Source organism: Emydura macquarii, unplaced genomic scaffold (assembly GCF_026122565.2).
Source record: "Emydura macquarii macquarii isolate MOO-44397 ecotype Brisbane River unplaced genomic scaffold, CSIRO-AGI_Emac_v2 contig_2948, whole genome shotgun sequence".
Taxonomy (NCBI): Eukaryota; Metazoa; Chordata; order Testudines; family Chelidae; genus Emydura; species Emydura macquarii.
In genome coordinates, this window is record NW_027133085.1 from 3,777,163 (window position 1) to 3,799,695 (window position 22,533).

A 22,533-nucleotide genomic window follows, 5' to 3' on the forward strand; every position below is an offset into this window, starting at 1 on the left:
AATCCTATCTGAAAGTCATACTAATTTTATTTGTATTTATTTTTAAATTTCTAAAACACACATAGCTATACACATTTAGGCTATGTACAGAAATGTAAAATCACACATGGCGTAGTGTGATTTTACAATTTAGAACCACAGCTTCCAAACACAATGCTCCCTCAGCCACCTTTCAAGGAAAAACCTGAACAAACAAGTAGACCTTGCAATGTGCAATGAAGGCTCTCTCTGACCAACTCCAAAGTTGAAGGACTTCTGCTGAGAACGCTGCCAGCGGCACTTTACTGTATATTTCTATTCTTACCTTTTAGTGGTCACTGTGACCAAAACAGGAAATAGTCTTTGCAAATTCAGATGGTGTCATGAGAGAGAGGCTCTCCCCATACTGAACATATTGTATACAGTTCTCCTTTGATTTGGTCCAGTTTTTAAATCAGTTACTAAATATGAATTGCAATTTTTACCACAAATAAATCTGTAGCTCACTGTTTATCTGTTCAATTGTCTGAATTAGGCCTCAAACCTGGAAATATTTTATGCATGTGCCTAACTTTACTCACACAAGTAATCCCGTTAGCTTCTATGGGGCTGCTTGTCTGAATAAAATGTTACTCATGTACCTAAATGTTGATAGGATTAGAGCTTCAGAGAAGATGGTTTTCAAACTCTTATCTACTTTAACTTTTCTAGTTAGTCCAAAACAGAAAGTCTGTGACATCATAGAATCATAAAAATGTAGAGCTAGAAGGAACCTCAAGAAGTCATCAAGTCCAGCCCCCTGCATGGGGGCAGGATCAAGAAAACTAGACCATCCCTGACAGGTGTTTATCCAACCTGTTCTTATAAACCTCCAGTGCTGAGAATTCTACAGCCTGCTTTGGAAGCCTATTCCATAATTTAACTATCCTTATAGTTAATAAGTTTTCCCTAATATTTAACTTAAGTTTTTCTTGTTGCAGTTTAAGCCCATGACTTCTTGTCCTACCTTCAGTGGACATGGAGAACAATTCATCACTTTCTTTTTTATAACAGCCCTTAATGCATTTGAACACTTATCAGTCTTTTTTCTCAAAACTAAACATGTCCAATTTATTTAACCTTTCCTTATAGGTCAGGTTTTCTAAACCTTTCCTCATTTTTGTTGCTCTGCTTTGGACTCTCTCTACATCTTTTCCAAACTATGGTGCCCAGAATTGTACACTACTCCAGCGGAGTGCAAAGTAAGGCAGAATGGTTACCTCCCATGTCTTACATACGACACTTCTCTTAATACACTCAGAATGATATTGATCTTTTTCATTACTGCATCACATTGTTGACTCATATATAGTCTGTGATCCACTATAACCCCCAGATCCTTTTCAGCATTGCTACCACCTAGCCAATTATTTCCCATTTTGTAGTTGTGCACTTAATGTTTTCTTCCTAGGTGAAGTTTTTTGCACTGTCTTTTCTGAATTTCATCTTGTTGAATTCAGATCGATTCTCCAATTTGTCAAGGTCATTTTGAATTTTAATCCTGTCGGCCAAAGTGCTTGCAATCCCTCCCAGCTTGGTGTCTTTCACACATTTTATAAGCATACTCTCCACTCAATTATCCACGATAATGAAAATATTGAATAGTGCTGGACTCAGGACTGACTCCTGTGGGACCCATTAGATATGCCCTCCCAGGTTGACAGTGAACCATTGATAATTACTTTGAGGACAGTCTTCCAACTAGTTGTGCACCCACCTTCGAGTAATTTCATGTAGATCACATTTCCCTAGTTTGCGGTTTGTGTTTATTTAGTTCTTACTGGATTGAGCCAAAGCCCATGTACATTTCTGTTGCAAGAGACACATCACTTACAACTAGTCCTGGTCTTCCAGGGGGTCCGGGAGGCCCCGACATAAAAAAACCTCCACTTGGTTCTCCTTTTTCCCCTTTGAAGCCAGTTTCTCCATGGTCTCCTTTCTCACCCTTAGAAGAGAAAGCATTTTTAAAAATTAAGTTGAAACAGGATTGGAACCTGACATTAATCTTGTAAAATTACACTAAAAATCTCAATAGAGGATACAGTGAACTTAAAATTGGCTTTTTCATATCACTCTCTTTCCCAATGACATATAATGAAAATGAATAATTTATTCCCCTTGGCTGCAAAGGCAGGTTTCTCCCACAGACAGAAGAGAAAATTAGGTAGGGGAAATGGTATTTGTTGTAGTTCTCCTTCTGATATACTCCAAATAAGATTCCATACTGCAATTATACCTTCATCCACCGGAAAGCTGGAGGCAAAAGTCACAGGAGGCACAAAGAGCCAAGCTCCACCCCCTTCCTTCAGTCACTGAAAAAGCAGACTACTAACTTCACAAAAATAGAGCTAATATTTAAAGGTGTGTAGAAAAGCCCAGATTACTGTGGACAGGTGGAGACACAGTGAAAGGGGAAGGATAGGAGAAAAGATGACAATTATTGGCACATGATTTTTCCCTTGTACTTCTCTTGTCCCATCCTACAGAGCTCATCAGTGAATCTGAGTGAAAGAATTACAGTAGGAGTCTTGAAATACAAAGTTGTTGTTGTCCCTATTGAATAAGAACCACATCAACAGACGTTCCAGTCTCACGTTATTTTCTTTCTGTAATTCTGTAAGATGCTTGTTTTCTCTCTACCCTCTTCTTGGTCTTCCTTATTTCTTCCTTCTGAGAAATAAGATTATAAATAGAAGCAACAGAAGACCGAGCAAGAATTACTCAGGCCGTGTCTACACTAAGGAGCTTACAGCAACACAGCTGCATCACTGTAAGATTGCTTGCATATCCACTATGCTGACTGAAGAGAGCTCTCCCGTCGGCACAATAAAACCACCTCCATGATCTTCTCCCGCCGACATAGCACTGTCCACACCGGTGCTTCTGTCTATGTAACATATATCGCTCAAGGGTATATCGCTCAGGGGTGTGTTTTCTCACACCCCGGAACGACATAAATTTTACCAATAAAAGTGGTAGTATAGACAAGCCTTTAGTTCCAGGACAGGAGGCAAAACAGACTGAGAGAAAGGGGGCAGGGAGCCTGCTTACTTATAGCTTCTGTGATTGACAGATTTTTCCCTCTTGTTTCCCGATAAATGGAGTTGTCAAGCTTTCTGTATGGCATTTTGTTTATAGAATAAGAGGGGACAAATGCCAAAACAGCACTTTGAAGATGAAGGCATCTATTTAATGTGGAGATATTGTTCTTTTAAATCAAATAAGCCTCATCCTATCTAAGGGGGAAATTTTCTGTCTTTGAGTAGATGGAGGCTACACATTACACCAAAGAAAATAAAAATGAATGTAATTGAGCAGGAACAAAACCTCCTCTATAACAATCTTTCATGGGGATTGGTTATACCATTATATTACATTTTTATTTAATTTCTTCTCATGACATCACTATGCAATAGTCTGATTACATTACACTAGAGATCTTATACAAGACAGAATATAATAGCTCTAATTCAGTTAGAGCAATATAAAAGCATTGTAAATTAATATTTCAGTCATATTCAATTCCAACACTTAAACTAATCCATAGTAGGCGTACAGATGAATGCTGAAATAGGGAAGTCTGGGTCAGATGGTTTTCCTTAATAAACCATTTTGGAGAACAAATAAAGAGAGACAGAACTATTGGCACCCAACAGACTTTATTTTATTAGGTCTGTAAAATGATTTGTAGAGGTCCCATCCCCTTTCCTTCAGTCATTGAAAAAACAGACTAAAAATTTCACAGAAGTAGAGCAGATATTTGAAGGTGTGTAGAAAAACCAGGATTACAGTCTATGGAAGGAGAGAAAAGGAAGGAGTAAGATGAAAGAAGAGACAACACACAGAATAATCAGCATTCACTTTTCCTTGTATTTTTCCCATCCTACAGAAAAAGTCATCAGTTAGTCGGGGAGAAGTAATGACAGGATGGCTGTGCAAAAACTGATTTTTCATGTATTAAATGTAGCTAAATTTGCTCTAGCAGTCTTTTTGAAAGCAAACGTTCTCTCTCTCCTTTGTTGGTATGAAAGTTTGGGAAATATGGAAGAATTAATTTATGCTAGAAGATTTAAAGTAGATAATGACAAAATATGATTAATTTTAATACATTTGAGAAAAGAAAATAAGCAGTAGTAAAACCTAGATAATATTTTTGTATATTAGTAACCTCCTTTTTTACAGTGTATTATATAGTAATACAAATTTGTTTATCCATCTACTAATTTGAATACTTGCATAATATATCAATTTGTAATTTCTGATATAAAATAAATTATTGTATGTATTCTATCTTATATGTTTGTTAATATTTGTCTTATATTTAATGTAGATTAAAATATAGGGTTAAAAAAGCTGAATAGAAGTCAAATACAAATGAGAAGTAATTACCTTCATGCTATTAACAAAGTGGTTGAAATATGTTGAAGGCAGAGGAGGACCTGAAAAATCAAGTACATTATTTTAGTGCAAAAATCATCTGTAATTTTTGTTTTAGAAGGGCTAAATTATCCATAATTTCCATTTTAGCAGGCCATTATCTGTATTATTTTTGAAGTTATATTTTAAACTCTTCTCCATAATCATTTTGACCTTTTTAATATGGCAAACATTTGTTTCCTCTCTGTTATACTGTAGCAAAAGCCAACATATGGTCTGTATGTCAGCATCACTGCTGGTGTCAGTGGGATTGTGTTTATGCTCTGCTGATGGTTAGATAACCTGAGGCTACGGAGTCAGCAGAGAGCATGAAAAACTTAATATTATTTTTGGGTAGATTTGAGAAAGAACTTTTTTGCAGTGTTCAACAACAACATGATGGACTTGTTTCAAACAGATACTTAGTGTTGTAATCAGTTTAAATTAGGGCTAACGGTTTAGAAGATTAATTTAATTCAAACAAATTGTAGGGAAGTGTATTCAATCAAATCCTAATGGAAAATATGGCACCATCTAGTTATTCATAAATTCTAATATACCACATTTCAGAAAGGCAGTAAAAGTAGCTCTCCAGTTCTCTTTTGAACAAAGGCTTAACAACTGCTCTTGTGAAGGAAGCTGGCACCTTGTTCTTCAATAAGGAAGTGCTAATGTTCTTTGCTAAATGCACACCCAATACAAAATCAATGTTCTGCTAGATTTGAACACCCAAGGAACTGAGACAAAGCCCACTGAAGTTAATTGAAAGGTTCCCATAGACTTCTATGGGCTTTGGATCAGGCACTATGAGAGGTATTGGGTTCCACAGTACATCTGGAATTTCAATGAGAAGATCAAATTCATTCACATCATGCAGATGTTGCATTTGTCCCTTCCAGACACATATCTACAGCAATGAAGGCAGCCAGAGTGGTATTAATCCAAAAGATTTTGTTTCTGAAGTTAGATAGAAAAATTTTCTCAACAAGAAAATAAAAATTTCCATTTTCGAGCAAACAAAGCTCTGGTTGCCCATGCTATTATCATGACTGGAACAATGATGTTACAGTAGAGGAGCTACAACTGTCTGCCATAGTTTAGAAAACTTTCTGTGCTGCAATTGAGCTGACTCACAGCATGACTTCCACCATCATCACTCTAATCTCCATTTCATCCATCACATCAAGGTGACCTATAAGTATGACTTATAGGGAGAGGATCCTCAGGCTGCTATATTAATGATCAAGAGCAAAAATTGATGATAATGTTCTACTAGAGCAACATCAGAATGGGCCCCACCAGCTGAATGTTACTTTCCTTCTGCAAAATCTGAAACCCCAGAGTCAAATCAGCTTCTCTAAGCAGACCAAATAAATAAACCTTTCTTCTTTAGTGAGCCAAGATGAACTCTGTCTTCAAACTAGAGGAGATGATATCCTGACCATAAAGGGGGTGCAATTATCACCCCCTTTATCACCAGTTTGAGTCCAAAAACACATCACAAGTGTGCACATCTCTGTGTGGAACCTGAAATTATCATGGTTGTCAGTCACAAGCACTTGCAAAACAATAATGAATGTAATAAAATGCGAGTGTGAGAAGTAGTGTGAGCACAGTAGATCATAAAACAGGAGGAGTTTTTCTTAATTTTCCTTTGAAGTACATAGTTCCTGCATTTTTAAAGTTGACTGATGTTTGAGAAGTCCTTCCCAAAACACTTTTTGGATGCATCAGATACAGATCAGCAGAAAGGTTAGTGGGAGCAAAATGTCAAAATAGAAGTTTAGTGTGAAGAGATGCCCTCTGGAAGATAAAAATTATAAAGTTATTTTAAGTAACAAAACTGAAGTTCTGGATTGAAGGCCTGAAAGATCATAAGCATAATACATGAAAATATATCTTAATTTTATAGTGCTCCTTTTATATTTCACTATTTCTAATGCCCATCAATATAATTTTGCCATTTTTGATCTTTTTTAAATAGGTAGTTATTAAAATTTACACAAACAAGAAGAATTTATGAAATATAACAGCAACCTTGTTTGAAAAGGTTCACCTATGAGCCCTAGTCATAGTCTGAGACCCCATCGTGCTAGATGCTGTACAAATACAGAAGAGACAGTCCTTGCCCCAAAAGGCTTACAGTCTAACTCAGCTAATTGAAATGTATTAGCTATGCATACAAAATTCTCATGTAAAAATTAAATCCTCAATGAGTAACTCCTGTTATGTTACCAGGTCCCATTAACTGCTACCAGTGTCGATAATTTTGATAATCAAGACAAATAAAATATTTTCACTGAACACAGATGTCGATAATTATGTAGCATTATTGGCTGACATGGTGATCCAAATAAAAGGACTTGGTGTCCTTCGAACCAGTTTAAACACACTGTGACAAGCCAGATAGTTCAAACATCTATCTTAAAAAAAACCAACCACAAATCAGATGATATTTTTCAGAATATTATAGGGTTTATTGATTTATGTCCCAATTCAGCAAGGTATTTAAGCATACGCCTAACTTCAAACAGATGTGGGACTATGCCAGTGCTTAAAGTTAGCCTGTACTTAACGAGAGTCTTAATAAACTTTGATTGACTTAAAACACCGGTCTTGGCACAGGAAATAAAGATGACATTTTAAATGTTTTAGATATTTTGTATTTCTTAAAATAAATCCATTCCAAAAGCACATGTAGTGTTCTACAATCATATTTATAATACCTGGTAGTCCAGGTGAGCCTCTCTCTCCTTTTTCCCCTTTTAAGCCTGGTGGGCCATGCAGTCCCCAGGAGCCTGGTTCTCCTTTCACACCTGCCATAAAAATATTGTCAGAAAATGAAATGCATTCTTAGCGAATGAGAGATATTGCAATGTATAATTTACAAATATGGTGTAACAGATACTGTTTAATGATGGACAAATGACAAAAAATCTGGGTAAGGATTCTAAACACATGGCTGTTCAAACTTTTTGAGGCTCCTATCCCTCACCACAAGCTTCCCCAGCTTTCTTCATGACTGTTTAATAGTCACCAGTGCCCTCTCCCGTCCCATAACATTTCAAAAAGACTGCCATTTCCTCTTTGCCTCAAGAACCTGAAACAGCCCCTCTGAAAGACTGTCTCCCTCTCCCCCAGTTGAATGACACACGCCTGCCTGAAGTAAGCCAAAAGCCAAAGCCAGAAAGCACGTGAGTTGACATATCTTCTTGATGTATGCCTACCATCCTAAGATTACTGTAGAGAAAGCACTATCAAAGATAGAGGTGTATGTATCTCCAGGCTTTATCACTCTGGCACTTGAATTCTTATCACAAGGCAATAACTAACTACTTCTGTTGAGGCCAACCAAACTATTTATCATTTGTTGCCCATGGTTAGTGAGCATAATGAATGAAACACCCCTCACCCACCATATTCTGTCAGAGAATATAAAAACTTCTAGCAAGATTTCCTTATCAGGTGAGGGAGGGTGCACGGGAGGGGGTAGACCTGCACCCAAATCAATTTTGAATTTGCAACCTCCCCCCCCTGTATTTGCTCCCCACATCAAGTTTCAACTGCAGTTCTTGCCTGCAAAGTGATCAGGTTAAAACGGCACCCTTCTTACTCAACGGATCTGACTCCTGTGAGCGACATTCACTCCCACCTAATTGGACTTTTCAGGCTGAAGTCGCCACCACTGTGCCCCTTGTGCAGTCATTTACACCTGAGCAAAGTGGGTGTAAAATAACTCCAGTCTTATGTGGTAGCATTTTATAGCTACTTTGCCAGGTACACATGGCTATAGAGGTGCAAAGTGCAATGTTGCTACGCTGAGTGATAAGCAAGAGTTTGGCAGTGAAGTTCACTCCTGCAATCCAGAGACAAAGTATAGAGCTACCATACAGTTCTCTCATGGCCACTCTTCACAGTCCCAGTTTATGGCCTGGAGTAGCAGTTGCATCCCTACACTCCAGTTGTGCAATGTATTAGGGCCACTGGAGCCACATGAACAGAGATCCCATGGCTTTTCTAATTTACACACATTGCAGCTGTGTCATCCTATCTAGGGCTGGTGCAGAACCCACCTCTGAGTTGCTTGGTCCCTGCCTACATGTCTGCACAAGTGCCCTTTTCCCATGCACCCCCCAGTGTGGAATTTAAGTGGGGTGGAGGAATTACTGCAGGGGTTGGTGGGGACAACGCCTTGCCTACATATGACTATTCACCCCCTCGAGAGGGTGTATGGGGAGTTTATATTATGATCTGCACCACTTTTAAATCTCTGGTGCACACAATTAATAGCTATTTTTAGCTACACTGATGGTGTGTAAGATTTAAAGATAGATCAGGAATGTAAAAATCCAGAAATTTATAACAATTTTAGAATAGGTCAAACTTGTGCTTAAACTCCAACACTATCCCTTCCAATCTGAAAAAAATGCAATAGTGACATTGGGATTTACTGTTTAGGCCAAGGATCATCATAATTAGAGAACAGATATTACAACAAATAATGCAAAGGAAGTTTTTACCTAAAAAATGGCAGTCAAATCCTTCATTTGAGAATTCTTCCCAGGAGAAAAGAACAAACAAAAACAGAAAAGCCAAGTGCCCTTAAACATTTAATGATATTGCGGGGAAGTGATCCTTTTGATTAATTATCAGTAAAATTACAGAGACAAGGTGGATGAGGTTATATCTTTTATTGGACCGACTTCTGTTGGTGAAAGAGACAAGAGTTACACAGAGCTCTTCTTCCGATCTAAATCAAACTTCAAGAGCTCTGTGTAGCTCAAAAGTGTGTCTCTTTTACTAACAGAAGTTGGTCTAGTAAAAGATATTACCTCACTCACCTTGTCTGTCTAAAATTCTGGGACCTCAGGGCTACAACCACACTACAATGTGCAGTAAGCCAACATTCTTTGCCTGCATATGCCCAGTGCTGCTAAAAGATTAATGGAATGAGGAGATAATTGGAGTCATCTGAGGCAAGTGCTACAAGTGACTCTAATCAAGTTGAAAGGACTAATAGTGAACAGCTGAGGAGGACCTAAATGGAGTCAGCAAAAATCAAAAAGAAGAAGGAAATGAGAATGCAGATTTAGAAAGGCTAGGTCTAGACTAGAAAAGGATTCAATGGGAGTCAGCACAATCACGACTCTCATGCTGATAATGATCCTGACGGGCCATTATATCTACAATGGGTGGTATGGTGTACAATATTGCCATCCCAAGCATTCAAATAATGAATTGGGCCCCCAAACATTATAAGAATGGTTTAAATATCAAGTGTTTTGAAAAGTGTTAGGTTTTGAGCCTTTAAGGTTCACATTTTCAAGCCTCTCTCTGCTATGAGAAATATTTATATTAACAACTGAGCTTCTCACAATCATCTGACTCCTGGAGCTGGGGCTTTAAGGGGAAAAGCAAATAGTGAGAGACTTGAGATAAAATTGCAAGAGCTGGGTGTGGTGTACTCTACTCCCACCATGAGCAAAGGAGGTACAAGTGACTGTAAATATATACAAAAAATCCAATTCTGAGAGATGCACTGAAATCATTATGAAGCAGATTCACTGCAAGGAAGTAAACAACAAATGTAGTACTACACTTTTTATATCAGGCACCTGGATATCACAGCGATGGGTGCGCCAGAAATAGCTCCATGGAAGATCTTCAGGTTGTGTGTGTGCATATCTGAACACAGAAGTTAGCCCTCTCTCAGTCTCTGGCCTATAGTCACCTCTTTTGTTAAACAGGGCTGGGGAGGCATCTGTTAAAGGAGGGCAACAGAGGGGCAGGAGCTGAGGCTTTCTTTGGTAGCAGAGAAGGAAGGGATGGGAACTGACCCTGTGAAATTTTTAAGTTCTCCAAGTACAAGCCCTCTCTGTAGCCTCTGCTGCCAAGATGTGGTGCCAGTAATGTGGCTGGAATGGGCTTAGGAACAGAGACTAAAGACTGTTGCATAGTTTTCTGTTAGTCTCTGGACTACACAGGTTTGACATTCCTTCCTTCTCCATTATCTCTGAAATCCCTCTCCACTCATGGGGAACAACTAAAGGAAGCTCCCACCTGTGATGCTTGCAGAGCTACCTGAGCCTCATGTCCCCCTCCCAAGGACATTTCTGCAGGACGGTACAATATGTCCCATTCCTTCCCTGTCAGTCTCTCTCTCTTTACCAATGTTTCTCTCCCTGGTTATGTCTACACTGTATAGACACAGCCAAGATAACTTTGATTTAGATAGCTCAAATAATAAACAGCAGTGAAGCTGCGACAGCATGGGCAGCAGCACAAGTTAGCTGCTCAAGTGCATACCTAAGGTCCCAGATGAGATTGTGTGGCCATGCCCATGCTGCTTCAGATTCACTGCTATTGTTATTCAAACAAGCTAGATCAAAGCTAGCTAAGGTATGTCTACACCTGCTGCAGTCTCACTTCACTTTACAGTGTAGATATACCCTCTCTCAGTTCTCTATTTCTGTCTTGGAAAATTATCTTCTCTTCAACAGCTCTCACCTTATTCTACTACAGAGTGAAGGGTAGGGGAGAATTTCTTCCATCTCCCCAGAAAGGCTCAAACCATTTCCCTTGCAAGTGAAAGGGGTTTTGGTGGCTCACACTCTCCTTTCCAAAAATCCCTTTGAAGGTAATTTGTAGTGATTCCTGCTCTGACTAAGTAGGGGTTGATCCTGTCTGTAATATTTATTTTGGCCCAAAGGGTCTTAAACATTGCAACACCTAATTTTGTGGTGCCTAGAAAAATACAGGAAAAACACTGCAATCCACAAAGCATGAGTTAGGTGTCTAGGCGCCCTATACGATGATTGGGGAGAGATAGACACTTCAGACTGTGATCCACAAAGGCTGACACAAAGCTGACCAGAGGGGTATGTATTGAGTCCACACCACTCATGAAGATAGGTGCCTAGGTCTGGGTTGCAGGGAGGTACTTTTCTCTGACTTGTGGTCTGTGAACAAGGGGAAGATAGACATCCACCTACGTTGCATAGGGGGCCCCAATCCAGTAGGTGGCCTCTGAGCACCTCTACCAGATCGGGCCCCTCATGCGAGTTCCTACACAACAGCTGGAGATAGGGAAGAGCCCTTTCTTCTAACCTTTAGTCCAGTGATTAGGATACTAACCTGGGATGTGGGAAAACCCCAGTTCAAGTCCCCCCTTTACCTGAGGGGGAGAAAGGATTTGAACAGGAAGCTGCCACCTCGCCACTGAGGGCACTAACCACAAGACTATGGAATGTTCTATTGTGGGGTTTCCTCAGTCTCGCCTACTGAAGTTGTTCCACTTTCATTAAATAATTAAATATTAATTGGGCCAGGGATAGCATTGGAATGACTCTAGAGTCCAGTGATTAGGGCACTCACCAGAGAGGTGGCAGCTCCCTGTTCAAATCCCTTCTCCTCTTCAGGTGGAGGGGAGACTTGACCCTGAAGTCTCCCACATCCCAAGTGAGTACTCTTACCGTTGGGACAAAGATTATGAGAGACGGCCTCCCTCATCCTCCTTCTCCTTCTCCCTCACCCCAGCAGTTTTGTGTGAACTTGCCTTAGGTGGCACTAGGCATGCTTGGAGGCTGCTTACCAGGTTGGGCCTCACATGTGACTTAGGAGGCCACACATCTCTCCTCGCCCGATTTGTGGATTGCTCTCAGGCTCAATTGGGAGCTAGGTGCCTTAGAGTGAGGCAGCTGTGCGTATGCCTAGAGGCAAAAAACTTAGGCACCAAGTGAGTTCAGGCACTTACAGGACTCAGTGGCAGCTGAGTGGGAGTTTTGGGGCTCACAGTGGTGCCTAAAAAGAAAACTCAGATACCCAAATACCTTCTTGGATTGCACCCTTAACTCCCAAGCAATAGGACCAAAGCTCTGATCGCAAGCAGGAGCTTCCCACTCTGACTGGCTGACCCAAGGGAACCTTCTGTGCCATTCAGAACACACACCTGAGAGAGCAAAGGAACCAGTACTTGTCAGGCAGGAATTGGGGCTCTTCTGGACTGGCTGAATTGGGAATCAACTGACCCAGTTTTCTTCCCGTAGGTAATTTCAGGTTAACCTTAGAGTTTGCTGTTAAGATGTGTTACAAGAGCACAGCAGCACTGATAGTGTGACTGCATATTCCTTATAGGTATATGGCCAGCTAAGACAGGGAATACAACAATGGGACTGCAGCCACATCTGTGTGTCTTATCCCTGGCCAAGAAATAGCAGCTCTAAGAGAAAGGTTAGTTCTGTCCCATGGCTCATTCGCTCCTTGGCCTCTATATGAAACACTGCCAACAGGGTGCTAATTTGTACCAACAATGTTGGTGGTTTTTTGGATGTGGACACTAGTTTAATAAGAACACGGCAGAGACCACCAAATCATTTCTTAGAGTGTAGGTCACCAAACAGCCAAGAGATGGCTGAGACTTTTGGTCACTACATCTAGGGTCATATTTGATCCAATACTATTGTAATATTATTACAAGAAGAAAAAAACAATAGTTTACCATGAATGTTAACTTCTTGGTTTCCAGGATGAACAGTGCCCACCTACACACAAAGAAATATATTCAGAATATTACCTATACATATTAACTTCTATCTATACAGCACTTAGCATAATAGGGCCTTGATTCTGGTTAGGGCTTTTATGTACATATAATTAATAGTTTAAGATGCATTACCAGCTTTCCAATGTCCAAATATTAGCCAGTTAAGATGTATTCAGTATTGTGCATTCTTCAACATGCAGCGTGCTTTCAGTAGGTTGTAAAACATGCATTCTCGCAACATCAGATAAATTCTCCTTTCAGTTATGCTAGTATAAATCCAGGGTAACTCAATTCAAACCACTAGAATTACTCTGGATTTACATCAAAGTAACTGAGAGCAGAATTTGATTTAAAATAACAGATTGTGTTTGCAATGCTTTTCATCAAATATTAACACAAATCAATGGATGTTTATCTGCAGCTTTCACATGCACAAAAAGCATTTAAGAGAGAGAGAGGTGTAATCCAAGCATGATACTGGAAGCTCCTTAGTTCTATTCCTGACTCTAACACTAATTTCCTCTGTGGTCTTGAGTAGGTCACCTAATCTCACTGCCTATCTGTAAAATAGGGACAATATAATCTACCTCCTAAGGATATTGTAAGGATTAATTAATGTTGGGTACAATGTCTCAATGGATAAAACATTACATAATGCTAATTATTACTATTAAAATGAATTACACACGATTCACATATTTAAAAGTTCCAATATGCAGCAGTTGCATGAAAAGGCCCAGTCCTGCAACACTCACTGTTGGGAGTCTTTGCTCACAAGAGTAGTTTAATTAACTTCGGTGGATCTAGTCACATGAGGAATGCTTGCAAAATTGAGCCCATAGTTCCTTAGGAATACTGAATTATACTGATGAGTAGAGAAAAGTATTTATATATACAGATTAGGGTAGTTTTATGTCATCATTCACAAAAGTAGGCCAAAGCTATCTTGCATATTAAGATGCATGAAGAGTCACTTAGAACCACACATTTCTTTTATTTGGGCAGTCCTTATTGCAATTAAAATATTTTCAGAGTTATTGTTACCAGTGATTGATTTTTAACCTCCGTGTGAATGAGCTATCCTTGCTTTCTAAGTAGGTTTTTGTCACTTTAATGGTTGCACAGAAAATCATTTAAGCATTGGTGAGAAAGATGGCCAATCCACAGAGGAATTCCTAACAGATCTAGTGAAAACATATTTATTAGAAAGTTATGTATCAGATGGAGAATTCTATGGATGGATTGAAAGGGATAAGAAGAAAATTCCTTAAAAAAAAGTCTCAGAAATGTAAAAATATCTTGTGGTCATTATTCTGTGTCTGAGGTCATAAGTAGAGTTAATATGGAAAGGCAGAAGAGAGATTTTCTTATTCATATGGATTTTTATTGTGTTTACACCAGTATAAATCTGGAGTAACTCCTCCAAAAATCAATGTATGTAAACTGGAGTAAGTGAGATGAGAAGGAAGGGGGGGGGGGGGGAGGGACAGTCGGGGAGCTCCTGTGGGGACCCGGGCGGCCTTCTGCTGGCAGTGCACCCAACCTGGACATAAATGGCAGGAGTGCCTGCAGATGAACTGTGGGCTGGGTGAGTTTTGTGGCTGGACTAAGGTGATTGGGAGGAGGGTGGCGAGAAACGTGTCCACCATACCTGTGAGAGTGGGGAGAAAGTTCCGGAGGAACTTGGTGGACACTGCTTCCACCCGCACCCTTGTGTGGAGCCGTAACGGAGGATCCCCAGAGCGGGCCTGAAAGTGGAATGCATCCACGGGGACATGAGGGGGTACCCATAGGCCCAGCTACCTCTGAAGGTGCAGGGCCAGTATCAGTGGAAACAAGTAGCTGTAGTGGAGGGACTGCCCTACCCTGTAGTGGTGGGCATGGACTGGGAACCCTCCTGAACAAGAAAGAGGGGTGGGAGTAGAGCACCCACTGGTGGAAACCCAGAAGGTTTCCCTAGGGATGGGTCAGGAACCCCTGGAGCAGGAGACCCGAACATGAAAAACCCTTAGACAACAAGAACTGAGCCAGGCCGGAGTAAGGCAGCCCCAAGAGCTGGAAGCCAGGGGGAGGGAAAGCATAGAGAAGGATACAGGGACCAGGGGAAGGGGCCAGGGCATACTGTCAAGGTGAGGAGGTGTGAGCAATTGAATCCCCTGCTGATACAACCCCAGGTGGAAGAGTCCTGGCCACGCCTGTTGGGCTGGACAACCCTAAAGTCCTGGGCAACCTCCAAGAGGTGAGGACTGCCCAGGGGCCCCAGCCAGAGAGTTTGCATGGCTGGGACAAGGGGCAGTCCCAGGGCTGTGAATGGTGCGAGAACTTGCTGGTGGTGGCAGACCTATGGGGGGCCCCACCCCCGACCCAGTGTGGATTTTGTGGGTGAGGGGAGATCACACCCCAAACACCAGAGCCTGAGGGCCATCCAAAGGAAGGGGAAGAATCCCCCTGTTGGGATGACCCCCCCCATAGAGGAAGGCTTCTTCTTCCCCTCCCTCTCCTAACAGTTTTACGAGGGGGGTGGTGATGTGTGAGAGTGCTGGAGGGTGACCCCCCGCTCAGCCCCCTCCCATGCTACCTTAGCTAGCTCCAGGGTAGCAGAGCAGGTTGCCAGGTTGGGGCTTGATTGCCTGAGAGGAGGCAGCTGTGCATAGGCACAGGCTGAACAGCCTCCTGGGGGTTTGATTAGCCCATGAGTTGCAGCTGTCCTACTGGGGCCAGAAGGGTTTAAGCGCCAGACCCCAGAGGGTTTGAGAGGCCACAGGGGAAAGGAGTTGGGTGAAATGCCGAGGTCTTGCCGCTCTTCCTGAACAACCCCAGTGATGGCTGGCCCAGGCAAGGTCCTGTATGGTGGTGGGAGATTCTTGTGTACATTGTAAATAAACCACTGATGATGCAAGCTTGAGGGTCTCTGAGTCCTTTATGATCCAAAGGGGCACCGAAGAGAGGGATGGTGAGAAGACTCCACTCTACAGACCTCTTGAGTGGGGAGGGTCCCAGAGGCTGAGCCTGAATGTCTACACCTCAGTTAAACATCCCTGCAGCCCAAACCCTGTGAGCCTGAGTCAGCTGATTGGGTCAGCCACAGGTGTTTAATTGTAGTGTGGACATAAGAAGGATTATGCTGCAGGGTATGTCCCATGCTACTCGCCAACTCAGCCCTGTGGCTATGTGCCACAATACAGACCTTAAGAAAGATCTAGTGTGACTTAGTCCTGTTCACAGTTTATTATGAAAGGTAATTTCTGTGACTTACTAAACAAAAAGCCCTCTCAGGCACTCTAAATCTTTTAGTGCTACATCAGCTCCCCAGCCATCCTGGGTGAAATCTCAACTCCATTAAAGTCAATGGAAGTTTTGCAGTTGACTTCAGTGGAGCCAGGGTTTCACTCCTTGAGTTTTATGAGGCAACAAAAAAGTTGGCATATATGACCCAAGGAGCCCCTCAGTGCCAGTTGGCAGAGGGTACACCCTACTGTAACTCACATCAAGCCTGAAATACTTATTGCCCCAATTCTGTCAATCTGATTCTAAAAGATGTCATGCAAATGGGGCAACACGCTGGTCATTAATATTATTGCATGTTGTATATATGCGCAGTTTGTAAAGAATTCTAGATTTGTGACAGAAATATCTTAAGTGTATTTGGCAAGAAATGCATAAGCCTAGCCTGTTCTAGACAAAGGAATGTTGTTTTACCTGCTTGACTACATCTCCACTGTAACTTGAGCAGGGTGAGAACAGAAACAATGGAGGTACATTTACATATAAGGTAAACAAAGTCACTAAACTAGCAATGGGGGAGATAACCACACAATGGAGCAATCACAATGAGGGATGGAGAGTTCCTGGCTCCTTCACCAGAAACAATGGACTTTGGGAAATACCAGAAGAAACAGAGCCATTTTGGCATCCATCATCCAAGGCCAGAGCTCTTGAAATCTGAGAAAGGTGGATCCTTCAACCAAGTGGATTGAAGTCTCAAGGAACTGAGCTATAGGTGAGAAACCTGCTTACACAAAGCATGTAACTTAAGTTACACAGCTTTATTCACTAAAAAGTGTGGTCTGTTTTGTTTGCAACCTTTCATGTCTTTCACTCTTCCCTAAAAAAACTCAATCCTATGTTCTTTGTTAATAAACCTATTCTTGTTTTATTACAAGACCATCTCAGTGCTGCGTATGGAAAGTGAAGTGTGAACCTTCAGCTAACCTAACAGGCGAATGTTGGCTCCGTCTCTTTGTGGGCAGCAAACTTAACTTCTATGAGGGTCCAATGAGAGGGACTGGACACAGCAAGGAGACATCTCTTGGGAATTGGGGTTCACTGATTGTTACCTGCAAGGCAAGATTTAGGCTGGCAGAGTCCTGAAAAGTTTGCTGGCAAAGCAGACAAACTGGTGTGTCCAGGAGCTGGTACACAGCTTGGCAACAGCAAAGCTCTCTCTTGCTGAGACAGAACAGTAACACATTGACTTACAGTTCTAGGTGACTTGAGCAAGATGTCACAGAATGTAAATGGAACAAGTGCAATATAAACCCAAGTAGGGCAAAAAGATTTTTTTTCTTTGTTAAATGCTCTGTGCATTCAAAGGGATTAAACAATTCTATTCTGATTGTGGACTGAGAGGTACAAACAATACAAGCAATAAAAAACCCGTCCCTTTAAAATAGTTAATAGAAACACTCAGCTTTCCAAGGACAATTCTTATTTTAAAAAAACGGGGCTCTAACCTTTGTTCAAAAGCAGAACAAAAGAATAATGTTACGAAGCCTTAAGCCAAATGGTTACAATGTTTATACCTCTCAAACATTCTACAAGGCCTTTGCTGTTGAGTATATAAGTATTTGAAGATCACTATCTGTTATCTCAAAGTTTTCTTGTTAACTTTGTCATGTCCAATGTACACCCTGAAGTAGGACCAAGCAAAAGTAGAGATGGAACAGAGCTTAAACATGCATAGAATGTATGTTTGTGTCATTTGTTCTCATGGCCATGCACTTACATATATCAATGCAATTTGGTAAAAGCGCAGGGTCTGTATATAAAACTTACTGGCATTTTGCAGTGAGGTCTGGGAGAAATTGGGAAAACTGTCTATTAAAAATGTGGAGGAAAATTAATTCAGTAAATAAAAACAATGATGATAACACAGCATCTAAATATTCAGATTTAATAGACAATGCCAGTCAAAGGACCCATCCACAGCACAAAAATCTCATTCTGAACAGATTTTCTGGCTCATACATTAACAAAACACTCCAGAGTAGTGCTGTTCTGCCACCAAGCGCTGACCTGTGTGAATGGGGTAAACTCCTTAAATAGGAGTGCTTTCAATATCTGGTTTTAGGAGGTTCTGTCCTATACACACAAGCTGGAAATCTACTTGCAAACCTGTGAGGTCTGAAACAATGTCAAGGTTTCACCTTACAACCCACTTCAAGAGATATGCATTACTGCAGTGGGGGCAGGGCCCCACAGACCAACAAATGATCTCTACAGGTACTTACTCCTTTGATATGAATTACAGGCCCTGGAAGTCCAGGGGGTCCTGGGGGTCCAGGCAAGCCACGGGGACCCTGGGAAGGCAAAACAAGGGGGAAAAGACATTTATGAGTTAGAACCTTTCAGACTATTTCTCCAGAAAAAGGGCATGGGCCAATTTGAACACAGAGCCTTGGGCTAACTGGTCTGAGGGGAGGTTGAGCTTTTTCTTGCATGTACACAATTTTACCTGTAAAAAGAAAAAGTGGATTCTAAGATTTGACCCATAATATTTCATGGACAGAAAAAATGTCTAGAACAAACAAAACACACATTTATTAAAAAAAAAAAAAAAAAAAAAAAAAAAAAAAAAAGCTCCAGTTGTTCCCCAGAAAACTCTTTTTGGATTATCCAAACTGTTGAGACACACAATTCCAAATTAGGTGTTCAAATGCATTTCAGACAACTGTACATTTAAATCCAGAACACCTGTAACATAAGCCCTAGCCCTAGCCCTAAGGAGAGAGATTCTGAAGCGTTCAGTCAGCACACTACACACTGAGGAACTGCACTGACATCCATGTATTTATTCTGGATTTACACCACCATCACAGAGTGTGGACTCTAGCCCAACATGGAATACTATATCCATGTGGAGATCCTGTGTCCACACCCTGTCTGGACCCTGACAGATCCTCCACCCTCATGTTGCTGCTAGCACTGCCCCATGGGAATCTCACTCTTCACTGAGGGTCTAAGTAGAAAAGATAATATAGGCTGTAAGCAGGGAGACAGAGAGGCATAAGGGATGAATGCAGGAACAGGAGGAAAGGGCAGAGATTAAGCACCTGTCCACTGCGACAGCTGACATTTTCCCCCCATCAAAACAAATGACACTTACTTTGATTATATTGGCTAAAGCATCAGAACTTAAATTATTTAGAACACTTGCACCTGGTAATGAGATCTTCTCAGCTGGTAAATTCTATGGATTTGTTCTATTCTAAGGCCAGAAGGGACCATTAGGCCATGTAGTCTAACCTCGTGTAATATCACAGACCCTAGAATTTTACCCAGTAGCCCCTGTATTGAGTCCATTCACCTGTGTGTGGCTAAAGGATGTCTTCCAGAAAGTCATCCAGTCTTGACAGAAAGATTTCAAGAGATGGAGAAACCACCACTTCCCTTTGGTAGTTTGTTAATCACTCTCACTGTAAGAAACTTGTGCCTAATTTCTAATTTGAATTTGCCTTGCTTCATCTTCCAGCAATGGGTTCTTCTTTTGCCTTTCTTTGCTAGATGAAAGAGCTCTGTAGTAGCTGGTATTTTCCCCCACGAAGGTACACTGATCAAGTCTCTTCTCTGACTTCTTTTTGACAAGCTAAGGCATTAACATCATTGCACTCATATCTATAGTGAAGGATACATACTTGGGCTTTCCACCTTGTGTGGAATATCTTTGAAACAAGCCACTCCAGAAGGGCACTTCATAAATACAATAGAACTCATTTACAGTATAGTTTTACATTTCAATAAACTATATAACAGATTCCACCAACAGTGTAATGAACTGGGATAGTATTTTTGATGTGATCATAAAGATCATATAAGGTCTTGTGTATAATATTGGTACTGATTCCTCTAGTAAAACGACAATTTAGTTGCTGGGCTCAAAGTAGGTTTTTCAAGATATAGTGGTGGGGAAATATCTGTGGCTTGTATTCCCTTGTAGCATAGTATTGAAGCAGCTGCCCTGTTAGCACTAAAGCAATACATGTACCGGTACTAATTTTTCTAGCTTAAGCACATCCTAATATGGTAAAAGAACTCTGATATGAATGACTTTGCCAGATATTCAATGGAAATGGAAAATGATGTTCTGGAATTTTTACTTATGCTAAGTAGAATTTACTCATGGACTACTTGCATGAGTGATACCCAGTGTCCAGAAAAGTTGCAGAATCAGGATTTTTGTTTGTCTGGCTCAAAAGCATTTTTGCATTCAACAATTGTAGAGTATTTACAGGCATGCCAGTCTTACAGGGCCTGCACACACTTATTACCTCTGTAGTGTTTGCTACCATGAGGGATCCCCCACTGACAACTTGTGGTAGCAAGCACTATCAGGCAGGAAGTGTTTGTAAGATCAAGCCCATAGCTTGGGGCAGTAGCAATCATTATCTTGGGCCTAACTGTGCCACACTTACTTGGAAAAGTGCTATTCATAGTGAGCATCTCACTGAAGTCAATACAACTACTCACACAAGTACATACCGCTCAGCTGAAGTTAGGACTGCAGAAATTGGCTCTGAATTATTATTATTTATCAGGAGAAACAGAATGCTCATGTTATCGTTTCTAGGTATTGCAAGCTGTTTTTATTCCTAGAAAAGATTCATATCTATTAGCCTTGACACAGGATTATATTCTTGTTTACAGTGAATTTCAGTAGCACTGCAGAACTTACATATAATGTTACACCCCGTTCACCTTTTACACCTTTCAGTCCATTCAATCCTGGGCGGCCCTGAAATGAAGAGAAATATTTTAGCACCTGTGCAGAAGTAAACTGCTATTGTTATTCCATCTGAAAGACCCTAACACGTACAGGTCGTCCAGGAACACCAAGTTCTCCCTTAGGTCCAGAAGGTCCTACTGGTCCCTGGAGAGAAAATAGAAAGGGTGATTAGCTCGGAATAGGAGCAAAATTTAAAACTTTCTATATGGAACATCATGTTTTGATTATTTTGAAAGCACGTGTATGTTTTTTTTAAAATATGGTTTCCTGCCTGCAGACTAATTCCCTTCAGCAATTATTTTAAGAGTGAAGATGTGAGGTAGATAGGCCTGCATGTAAAAACTGAACCCCAAAGTTGTGATTTTAGGAGGAAAAGATTCTTTGATCTGACTGTGTTAAAATCCAAATTTCACCCAGGTTTTGTATCCAAAATGTTGTTCAAAGCTGAGCCACCAAGTATAAAGGGGGTATTTATCTCTCTATGTAACAGGAATAGTCCCTCTCTGCATGCCTGAGTGAATGTGTGTGCTTGGTGTTTTCCTATGATTTTTATGCCAACTTTCTGCTAGTCTTACATTTTTAAAATCATTTCTGAGTGAGGATTTTTTAGAGTGATTGAGAAAACATCTGGCCTCAAAAGTCTCAGAATATCCACAGGCCTCCTGACTGGATATATTTTTGTATCTGTGGACTTTCCAAACCCAAAATTACTGGAATGGGAAGAATCTTTGTTTACATAAAGGTGACCTAATCAGACCCAGTGACCTTGGAAGAAGAGTGCCCCATTCTGATTCTCCAAGGAACTCCTGAGGAATTCCAAGGGGAAGAAACCATTCAGATGACCATCTTCAAAAGCTGTAGGAAAGGAAGAAGTCTTACTGCTGCTTGCTGGCATCAACTCATGGCTTGCTTGCCTGTAGTGTGCGCAGCTATTGCTGCTGTTGATGGCTGAACACTGGCCATGAGATGCCATCATGCCTGAAAAAGCAGCCCAGGCTTCTTCCACACTCCCAGCCGTAGGAGTCCAGCAACATGCAAACTTCTAAGTGACAACTTCCACAAGTAAAAACCTCTAGCCAGATAGCAAATCCATCACATAAAACAGCAGAGTTGAGAAGGCAACAGGCTAATCTTTTCAACCAGGCTGAATGAAACTGCAAGAGTAACCATCACCATTCTGTGTATGTATCAACTTTTGGATTTTGTTTTCTTTTTCAATTTGTATTAGCAGAGGGACACCTCTACCTTAGCATTCTTGCAAACATTTTCAACTCCGGCAGGTGACTGGGAGCGAGTGTGTGTGGTTAGAAACCACAGAATCTGAGAATGGTGTCTATAAAGGTATTTGTGGAACCACTAACAGCCCTACATGAACAACTGTGCTGTCTAAGATCACACAGGCCTGTATATCATGGGTCAGGGGGTTGTCAACAAAAACTAAAAATTAAAAAAAAAAAAAAAACCCAACTATTCAAGCAGACCTCCTTAGCAGCTTTACACAAATTTTCTAAATTCCTGTTGTCGAAGCCCTCTTCCTTAACTAATTTAAATAATA

The 22,533-nt window shown here is 40.9% G+C and overlaps 1 protein-coding gene across 4 annotated transcripts in view; it reads right to left on the bottom strand.

Moving 5' to 3' along the window:
- Window positions 1-22,533, bottom strand: part of COL15A1 (collagen type XV alpha 1 chain) — a 247,966-nt gene that overhangs the window by 25,255 nt on the left and 200,178 nt on the right. For all 4 annotated transcript variants that reach the window (XM_067569856.1, XM_067569855.1, XM_067569854.1 and 1 more), the window contains 8 exons: window positions 21,069-21,122; window positions 20,928-20,987; window positions 18,487-18,555; window positions 18,032-18,073; window positions 12,932-12,974; window positions 7,161-7,250; window positions 4,408-4,457; window positions 1,853-1,963 (listed from right to left, as the gene is read on the bottom strand). In XM_067569856.1, the coding sequence (XP_067425957.1) occupies window positions 1,853-1,963; window positions 4,408-4,457; window positions 7,161-7,250; window positions 12,932-12,974; window positions 18,032-18,073; window positions 18,487-18,555; window positions 20,928-20,987; window positions 21,069-21,122 (519 nt within the window). The remainder of the gene's footprint in view (window positions 1-1,852; window positions 1,964-4,407; window positions 4,458-7,160; window positions 7,251-12,931; window positions 12,975-18,031; window positions 18,074-18,486; window positions 18,556-20,927; window positions 20,988-21,068; window positions 21,123-22,533) is intronic.